The 10,428-nt window shown below is 44.4% G+C and overlaps 1 protein-coding gene across 1 annotated transcript; it reads left to right on the forward strand.

The window, feature by feature from the left end:
• The first annotated feature begins 8,788 nt into the window (after positions 1-8,788).
• On the forward strand, positions 8,789-10,418 carry RRS1 (ribosome biogenesis regulator 1 homolog). Its single transcript, XM_044438520.1, has one exon. It carries the CDS (start codon positions 8,899-8,901, stop codon positions 10,000-10,002), a length of 1,104 nt encoding a protein of 367 aa, XP_044294455.1. The 5' UTR covers positions 8,789-8,898; the 3' UTR covers positions 10,003-10,418.
• The last annotated feature ends 10 nt before the right edge of the window (positions 10,419-10,428 follow it).

The raw sequence follows: 10,428 nt of genomic DNA on the forward strand, positions 1-10,428 counted from the left end.
AATGGCACAGTGGACATGCAGCAATCTGTGGAATAGACCGCAGGCCCTGAAAAATAGATTCAGGCCTAGAACCTCACAGCTCCAGTCCTAGCAACACCCTTGCCTCAAGGCAAATTGTTCTTACCATTCGTTACCAATAATATATTTTTATATGACCTTTAGAATAGGTGCCAAAAATGTTTCAGAGCATCAGAGCTTCACAGGAGACCATGGATATTCTTTATTCCAGAACTCCAAGATTCCAGAAAACAATGCATGTTCCTGATTCCGGAATGCTATGCTGCTGTAGAACCCTATAGCTCCATAGCACCAGCTGTCCATGACAATTTGCCTCCCAACACAACCTTACTTTTACTGGGGTCAGGCAGGTACGTTTCTATCACTACCCATAAAAATGAAGAAAACATTCCCATCTGCCTTCCCTGGTGTCACCAATAGTCCCACTGTTTTTTTCTGGAAGAGCACATGACTTTTAACACCCATGTGTCAGGCAGTAATTCAACAAATGCAGTTTTTCAAGCATAGAGTACAGGACAACCTGTCTAATTTTATTCTGTCACTCAGTGTTTAAAGACATGGCAACACAGCCTGGAAAAGATTACCACCTCTGTTCCATTCTTAGTAAACACGTTTTGTGGCATCTTGTTGTTCAGTTCCAGGATGTAGATGATTATGCACTTTTCTCTGTGAGCCCCTGCCCTACCTTCTATAAAGGCAAAGAAACTGTTTTAGGTTTACAGTCATTCACCCTTCACTCAAGACTAAGCCAGTGCTCTCCACTTAGATTGCCTAATACATCATGGAAAGATTTGAACTGCTGTCCCATGGCTTCAGAAAAATCCATAGCATTATTCCTCAGCTTTCCGCAAAAAGAAGAGACAAAAGGTTGAAAACAGCACATCCCCTTAAAGCAACCTTCTTAACTGGGGGTCCTTCTGATGTGTTGGGATAGCCAAAATTTTAGTCCAGCATATATCGGGCAGATCCCCATCTGGCTGCAGAAGGCTGCCTTAAAGGGAGGCAGGCAGAACCCTTGCTGGGAAGGAGAACTAGCCAGGACTATTTGCTAATGGGGTAAATCTGGAACACAGACCCTCATCCGTCCAGGGTTCTTCAGCACTGATTAAGAATGGGAATGCCACAGTGCTCCCCAACCCTACCTGTGTTTGCTCCTTGGTCAGTCTGAAGGACCAGCACAGGGAACATATATTTATGATTGCAGAACAAGGCCAATGAGTCTGCATGCCTCTAAACTATATCAGTTCTGCCTCTGCAGGGATGTCCTCCTTTTCAGAGCCAACCCTATCATCAGGCAGAATAAGGTGGCCACCTCAGGCAGCAGTTCTTTGTTGCCATGCAACAGCAGCAAGTTATTTGTTCTTAATGTATTGTTGTTGCATTCTACTGCCAGAGAAGGCTAAACAATATTATGGGATTGTTTGCTTCAAATGCCAAGATTATTTGGTTGGCCCTGGGTGCTGCACACCTTGACTGCAGAGTAGGATGGCCATCTGTCCTCTTCTACAGAGGACAGTCCTTTATTTGAAGGGCTGGCACAGGGACATCTTCATTTTGAAGTCTGTCTTGTTTGGTACTGGTTTGAAGATGAAAAATCACTAGAACAATCCATCTGCAGTTAACATCTGGTTGGCAGACTAAACAAGCAGATACTCAAGTCACCTGGACAGAGTCTTCCACACCTGGTGAGATGTACTACTATTTAAATTATATCAAATTATTTCTAAATTTGCATCTATAGCAAATGTAAATTTTATACAAAACTCTCTCCTTTTTTGCTGCTGCATTTCTTCTTTTTGTTGATTAGTAAAAGGCTACCCTGTCTGGGTTGCCCTGATCTGGTTTTAGCGCTAAAGCAGATGTACACACACATGCACACAAACACACACAGAGAATACAGAGGCCATCACAGGGATTTTATAACTGAATAATATTAAAATGCATTCTTCATGAGGCAGCTCTCTTCAGTGTCCCTCTAAAAGCACTGGAGCATGAATGTTCTTCAGAGTCCCTTCACTCAAGGAGGACTGCATTCTCAGCTTCTTCCCTTAACCTCTTGAACAGAACATAGTTAAGAGAGGACCAGGGCTCCACAAATAACCAATGAGCAGTCAGGGAATGAGAAATATTTCTTTTAGGTATAATATCCATATTAATACAGCCAAGAGACCACAAACCTAATGCACAAATCTTCCAGCATTATTCTAAGATAGAACAAGTTTGATCAACATACCCCATCTTCTAAAAAGCTCCATCTGTAAACATTTATTGTAGAGGGGGTGATAGGACTTTTGGATTAAGCACACACAGCTCTATGGATGTGTATTTGTCAAGATTACTTAGGACACAATGCTAAGCATGTTTAGACAGAATTTGCTGGGGAATCCCCAGATGCATAGAATTGTTTTCTGCCTAAATATGCATAGGATTCTGCCCTTATTGTTTGGCCACCTCATAAAAGTTTCTTCTTGTGGGGCAGTTCCATCATAGTGGAGAGTATTTTATTTGTATTCTTCAACCCACAGCACATTTTAGGCAATTCCATCCCAAGTAGCTAATAAATCACTTTTTTAATGAAAAACATTTTTTCCTCATGTGCTCAACAGGGTATGTGCGAATAACAACCACTTGCCGCTACAAGAGAAAATAGCCTCTGGTTTTTGTCCTGTCTTGGTAAATGTTTGCCCTGCTAACAAACCAAACACCACAAACCCATCACCAGAAGTCATCAACGACAAACAATGATCACCAGAAGTCATCAACCACAACACCAAACGGACAAGAACATCAAAGAGTTGACCATGCAAGACCCTGGAGCTGCTGCCTTATGAGGACAGTAATGGTAGCCTGTCAATACAGCTGTAAAATGCATCTGTTGTGTGATATATTCCTCCCAATTATTGTGGGGGGATAATGGAATTTGAGAGGGCTAGCCCTGTCATGAGGCAACGTGTTGTGGCCAATGCAGACAGCTAATTTTAGGTGTCATGGAAACACAGAAACAGAGCAAGTCAGAAGGAGTCTCCCGGGCCATCTAGTCTGACCTCCGGTACCAGCCGGCTCCACTCACGACATGCCCACCATGTGCACGTCCAGCCTATCCTTGAACACCCGCACCGATGGGGCCTCAACGACCTCTCGTGGAAGCCCATTCCACACCCTCGGGGTCCTGACTGTCAGGAAGTGCTTCCTGGCATCCAAACGGAACCTTGGCTCCCTGAGCTTTGCTCCGTTGGAGCGCGTCCTGCCTTCCTCTGCAGGGAAGAACAGGCCTCTACCCACCTCCGTGTGACACCCCCTCACATACCTGTATGTTGCCAACATACATGGAACAGTGAAACAACAAAACCTCTTGGTTATTTATTAGTGTAGTTTTACTTTGAAGGTTGAAGAGAGGCACTTGTTGAAATTTTTGTTCCAAGTGCCAAAATAACTGGCCTTGGGTACTTTGACTGAGCACATGGGGGCAGGTGTGGCTGCAACTCTTTTCAGCCTTCAGCAACAAAACATCTTGGGCCTGCCCTGGGAAAACTGCTGGAAAATATTTGATAAAACTGTTTTGGTTTATTTATTTAATATTCACCTTGAACAGAGTTAAAGAGAGTGTGTGTGTACACCACCAAATTTCCTGGCAGCTGGAATAACCAGGAATGAAGTTAAGAGCTCTTTGTATTTGACCTTCAGGAGGACTGAATAATATGATTTAGTTTATGCAATATCTAAATATTTGATTACTAGAATACAAAAATCCATTTTATACAAATCCCATATGCACTTCAGAACTGAAAAATTCTTTGCAGGCCTACCTCCAGCTTGTCAACATTCCAGAGTGCGGCCCAGCCTGTGTTCTCCGTGTCAGAGTCAGGATATGTGAACACTGGGGCCTTTCTGTCCCCTGTGTACATCTGGTTTCTCACGTATTGTCTTTTGTTTTCCAAAGCTGAGAGTATAAGATAGAGGTCACATTGCAAATATTGTACATACTGTTTGGTTAACTCAGTGAAATCGTATCTATGAAAAAAGCATTTTGATAATATTGTCTCTGGTGCCTCTGTCCTATAGTACTGTACTCTGCATGCAGTTTTCTTATCACACCCTTTTTCTAATCTGTCCATGAACAAAGGACCATTGAGAAGCTGACACAAAAAGAAAACAAGCAGAAGGAGGGGAATGGCCCAAAATTTAACAGGTATCAACTTTCTGTTACTTCATGTCTTAATTTTCTTCTATCAGACACACCCTGTTTTGTAAAAATGTTTCTCTCTCACTCCACTTATCTGGATGAAATAGGCATATATTGTTTTTGGAGACTATAGGAACAGATGCTGTAAGTCTTCTATATTTTTGAGAAAAGTAAATTCAGCAAAACTGCCTCTAGCTTGATGATATATTGGACAAACATACAGAAAAACTTCAGTGAACTTGATTTGAACCCATATCCATGAAAATCTACGGCTTTCAATGAGTACTTTAGCTATTTAGCTCTACTACCAGCTGAATCATGCACATAAATATGCAATAGGTTATGAAATCATTCTGGAAATTCTTAAAGTGCTTAATTGAAATTGGGAACAGACTGCTCAGTGTATGAAAATGAAGTACTTTCAATTAAACAAATTGGAGAGAGGATGTTGGGAAGGTACCTATTATTTCTTGAGCTGCATCCTGTTAAATATAATAGTAAAGCGTGTTTACTTATTCTGTGGTGAAATGTGGCATACTTTACTGTCACTAGAGAAATATGGTATACCACTATAAAAGAATATCATTTGCTTTAATGAGCAAAGACATATTACTTGAAATAAGCCCTGAAGTATCATCTGGGTCATCCTGAGCCCACTTCAAGTCATCCCAAAAATGCCCTTCAGATGTATTTCCAGATACATTGGAGCTGTTCCTCTATTCGTCTGATGAAATTGACTGTGGTACACAAAAGCTTCGGCTATAATAAACATGTTAGTCTTTCAAATACTACAAGATGCTCCATCGCTCTTCAGTGGGTTGACTGAAGATGCATCATTCAGGGGACTGACTGAATGATGCAGCATGTGGGCAGGAACCAGTGTCTTGGGTTACACTCACTGAAGGTGTGTTATTGCATGGGTAAAACCAACAAGATTGGCCTATCTCTGCTCCACAGCATGGGTTCTGTTGGGAAAGGTCAAATAACTCCTCAAATAAAAAGATATGCTTTTACGTGTCCCTTCAAATATAAAATCTGGCAGCAGTGCCCTTACTCCTCTCCACTCAAAGGGACTAGAACTTTTGCCTGGCTCCATATGCCTGGGAAAGCAGGCAGCCCCAGAAGCTCCATTATTCATGCATTCTCCTCCAGAGACACTCATACAAGAACCAGGGGCTACTCCATACAAAGTATCAATAGGTGAGAGTCCATAATCCACTCAGGACAACTCGATACATTCCTCAGTTACTGTGCCTGCCAAAAGCAAAACAGAAGTTTTCTGCAAGCTCTCTGGCTCCAAGGAGCAATGCTGAATGGATTCCCTTGTGCTAATGTAATCAACTTCCTCTGGACCAGTTATGATTCATATCTCTCAACTGTTTACCTGGTCATCAGTCACTAAATCACTCTATATCATTGTAACTTTTGCAACATCTTTTCTGATGTTAGCCTTACATTGTTCTATTTGTACTCACATTGTCCTCTAGAAATTTACTCATTTATATCTCATCATCATCCTGAAACTATGTATGTGACCCACAACTTATAAAAACTCTGCATATGCTTTGGAAAGCTTGTAGCCAGTTGGGTATACAGTTGAGTATGCTGGCTGCCCAACAGTGCAATTGTTTTTCTCTGTCAGAGAGGGTTGCCTGGGTGTCCTACCAATAAACTGTTGAAACTGAGTGTAGCATCTTCCAGTGAATCCGAACACACATTCTCCCACTTCTGCAGTTCTGAGATTTTCGGACAGTTCCTTGTAACTATGGAATGGAAAGGCTGAATCTGGCACCTGCTACATACAGGACATACCTTTTTGGAACTGACTCATACATGATGAGCCCTTCACAGCTCAAGATATGTCTAAAGGGCACCAAATTCAGTTCTACTTTTACCACATGTTGGCTTTGGGAATACCTCACATATATATCTGAATGGAACCACAAATATAAAGGAATGCTCATAATGCGAGTGTATTGTATAACACATGGCTTCAAATGAAAAAATGCAATTAAGATTGCATATGGGAACATTTTGAAATATAGTTCCTCTGCTAAAGTGAAAGGCAGTTCCAGGTCATGTTGGAATCAATGGAGAATTTCTCAGAAGGCCCAGTCCATTTTTAATCAGAATCACTTGCAATTCTGCTTTCTGGCACTGTGTGATAGATGAGTTTATATAGATTATAAACAACGATCAATAATGTATCTGCCTCTGATGCTGTGATCAGGTAACAATAAGAGCCATGATAGTATCCATTATTCTTTTCTGTTTAGAGTCTTTAGACAGATGCTTATGCAGAAGCTTAATTTAGAAAATAAGGGATTCATACTAGGTAATTTTCCCATTGTAGTATCCTGTAGTGTGAGTAAGACCATCTCCTATGACTTCTGAATATCCACAATTTGCTCCCATGCCAATTTCACTAATCAGCAAAAACATAATGTGCTTTAGTCAGGACTGGTTTTCACAGCTTGAGTAAATTGGACTGAAGGAAATGCAATCATTCAAATCATTCATTCTAGATGTTCATCTCCCCCTTCTTCCCTCCTAATCCTTTCAAATGATGTTTTGGAGTACTTTTCCATAGCTCCTCTCCTCCTGTTTCTGCTTAGCACAAACTGGTATACTTGTGACAGTGTTCATGCTATGGCTGCTTGGGAGATGGAGTGAAGAGGGGGAAAGCATTTTCCACCTCTTTATGTATACTTGAAACTGAGGGGTTTCTAGGCCTGGATTGACAGAACCCAAAGCCCAGATCTGTTTCCCAGGTGCCCAAATCTGCCATTGTTCTCAAGGCCCTGGCTGATTTAGATTGTGGGCAGCACCTAGCCAGGAGCAACCACCTGCAGTCTAAAGCCAGGACATATGGGAGAGGCCTTATATTGGCCTCTCCACATCCCACAGGATTTCACAAATTTCACAAGACTTCACCAAATCTCGTCCCCATTGTACCCACTTATGAAGCAGGAGCACAAACCTCCACAGAAGCCACTAAGAGCTTTTTTACCCCTGCAACCCTAATTTCAATGGAGAAGAAATTAGAGGGGATCTCACTGCAGAAGAAAACATCAGCCCCCCCTTTCTCAATGCATGCTGTGGAACCTCTGCCCTGAAAATTGCTGTCTAGATGGGAATAAAGCTTAAGGGGCAGAGGGTGACAGACAGACAGACAGACAGACATCTAGGGAACATACATTCAGAAAGGGAGAGAAAAATGGAGAGTTGAATGGGAGAGGAAAAAGAAGTGTGTTATTGCCTTCAAAAAGATTAAATATCTTTCTCTGAGCACCCAGTGTGTGTTAGATCCTGGCTCTGTGTGCATCTCTGAACATGGAGAGAGAGCACTAACTGTGGGCACTTCCTAGACTGTTCTGCTTGAACCTTCCTTTCTCTGCATGTAAACCTTTTTGTTTGGTGCTTGATACAATATAACTTGTGTGGAACAGCTGATCTTGGCTTGCCACTGCTAGGAAGGCGTAGTTTCCTCATCTAAGTGCTTACATATAAGTAAACATGGTATAAGTTTATACTGTGAAAATGCATGTGGCATATTGCACAAGCAAAACTGTGGTAATGACATACTACAAACCATAACTGTACAGCATGGATTTAATTACAGTGCTACCCCTCACACTGCTTTAACTATAAAGGCCCCATGAGAAATGAGTTGCATTTTTTTCTGACTGAAAACATCATGTTTTCAAGCCAGAAGAAATGCAAGTTATCAAATGGCAGTACCATCTTGAGCTAACAGTATTGTTTCAAAACAGATCTAAATTGAAAAAGTCTTTTTGAGAACCTTTTAAAAATGAAATCTTGAGCAGCAACAATGCACTTTCACGTGCAAAAATTTCTTTTTCAGTATATTTAGAGCTAATTGGAAGTACTAACTCTGCCATGAATATATTAAGAATAAAAATAAAAACCTGATTCGAAGGAATTTAAATTTTAAAATGAAGAACAAATTTAATGAAGTGTAGTCACGTTTAATGTATGAATTAAAAGAACTCGTATGTTACTTAGCTTTCTATAGTTAATCACTGCCCAGTTTCAGTGTTTATAAATGCTAGCACACAATTCTCCCATTAGTGTATCTGTTTGGATTTACTAACACCACATCTAGAAAGACTGTGCCGGTAAGCACCTCCCCCGCCCCTTTGCCTCCAACATGTGGACTAATCTGAAATCCCACCCCGGTTTTTGAGGTTTTTCAGCGCCAGGAACTACAACCCCCAAAATTCCAAGTGTCAATGACGTGCTAAGCCACGACACGGCCTGACATGACACAGCAGCGATCAATCCACAGAATGGATCCACGGAGCCCGTTTATTTTTCCAATCTCTTTCTTGTGTCCTAAAAAAGAAAACTGCGTGGGCTACCAAATCCATCGTTTACATTTCAAACTTCAGTATTCCTCGTGGAGGCCCATCTCTCAGGCCCCTTCCCAACGCCTTGAAGACTACATCTCCCTGTATCCAGAGCTCCAATCACGCAGCCTTCGAGAACATTGCATGTTGGGAGTTGTCGTTTCTTTGCACTTCTGTCTCGCCCCGAGCTTACGAAAAGAACATCCGGTTCTTGTCCGCCGGCGCCGGCGGAAGTAATCCTTTCGACCTTTCTCGGAGCCGACGCGAAAAAAGAAACTCGTGCTCTGCTGGCACACGGAGGAAGGAATAGGTTTGGCCCTCGCGGGGATGGCCGCCTTATCTGTGGAGGACTTGCTGGCGCGCGCCGAAGAGCGCGACGCGGAGACCCAGCGGAGCGTGGCGGTGCACAAGGAACTGGACTTGGAGTTCGACGTAGGCAACCTGCTGGCGGTGGACAGGAACCCTGCGCCGCGCGCCGTCGCGCGGGAAGGAGCCGCCGCCTCCGAGCGCGAGGCCGTGCTACGCGCCTTGGCCCGCGACAACGTCCAGTTGCTGGTGGCCCAGCTGTGGGCACTGCCGTCGGAGCGCGCCGAGGGCGTGGCCGGGCCGGTGGTGGCGCGGCTGCCGGAGTCTTCGACCCGCCTGCCCAGGGAGAAGCCGCTGCCCAAGGCCCGGCCGCTCACCAAGTGGGAGCAGTTCGCTAGGCTCAAAGGAATCCGCCCGACGCGGAAGAAGCGCGGCACCTTGGTCTGGGACGAGGAGGCCAAGGAGTGGCGGCGGCGCTGGGGCTACCGCAGGGCCGGCGGGGACCCCTCCCGTGACTGGCTCCTGTTGGTTCCGGACTCGGCCGACCCGTTCGAGGACCAGTTCGCCAAGCGGCGCCAGGAGAAGCGCGAAAGGGTGGCGCGCAACGAGCTGAACCGCCTGCGCAACCTGGCGCGCGCCCACCGCGCTGGGGCGGCTGGCGAGCTGCACCCGACCGGCCACCAGGACCGGGCTGAGCTGGCCCGCGTCAAGGCCCTGGCCCGCGTCTCCACTGCCTCCCGCGGCCGCTTCCAACCTCGCCTGCCTAAGGAGGCCCCGACGCCCGAGAGCGCCACCGCCTCTCGCGGAAAGAAGCGTCGCTTTGCATCGCTGCTGGGAGATCTCGAAGGAGAGAAGAAGCGGCAGCTGGAGCTGGTTCGGAGCCTGAGCAGCAAAAAGCCGCTTCTGGACATGACCCGTGCCGTCAACAAACAGCTCCGCGAGGAGGAGGCCGAGGCAGCCTCCGGAGCTAAGGGCAAGAAGCGCGGGCAGCGCGGCAAGAGAGCGCTGCGGCAGCAACGGAGACCCGGTGGTGGGGCCAAAGGCAAGAATAGCAGAGGGACATCCCGCAGAGGAGGGAACCAGGGACGGTCTGGAAGCTTTGGGGGAAAGAGGAAAAAGAAATGAGCCTTCCTGGAATGCCAGGAGAACCTATCAACTTATTCCCAGTTGACATTATCTCCCTGCAAATAATGCCCCCCAGCACTGACTGTTGCTTCTGTGTTGACCAAAAAAAATGTGGCCTTGACTTTTCCTTGGGTTCAACAAAAGCCTTGGATTCTCAGCAAACTTTGTTGAGCCAGATAAAAAGGGGAAACTTGGCTTTTCTTTTAAAAATAAAAAAACCTGAACTATAATTACTGAAATAGAGATGGAAGTGTTATTAAATAAGACTCAGAGAATCTTTCTTGCAAACATAAAAGGAGTAACATGCTTTTCAAGGACATAAAACAAGCAACAATTTCTTAACAGTATTTGTATACATTTTGTAAGAAGCATTGTAAAGATAGAATGGGAGTATATTATTAAAAATGGAATTTCAATTAGTGTTCA

Source organism: Varanus komodoensis, unplaced genomic scaffold (genome assembly GCF_004798865.1).
Source record: "Varanus komodoensis strain SLA01 unplaced genomic scaffold, ASM479886v1 scaffold325, whole genome shotgun sequence".
In the NCBI taxonomy this organism is placed as follows: domain Eukaryota; kingdom Metazoa; phylum Chordata; class Lepidosauria; order Squamata; family Varanidae; genus Varanus; species Varanus komodoensis.

Excerpts from the sequence above, each read along its gene's own strand:
- RRS1 (XM_044438520.1), top strand. The coding sequence starts at position 8,899 with ATGGCCGCCTTATCTGTGGAGGACTTGCTGGCGCGCGCCGAAGAGCGC.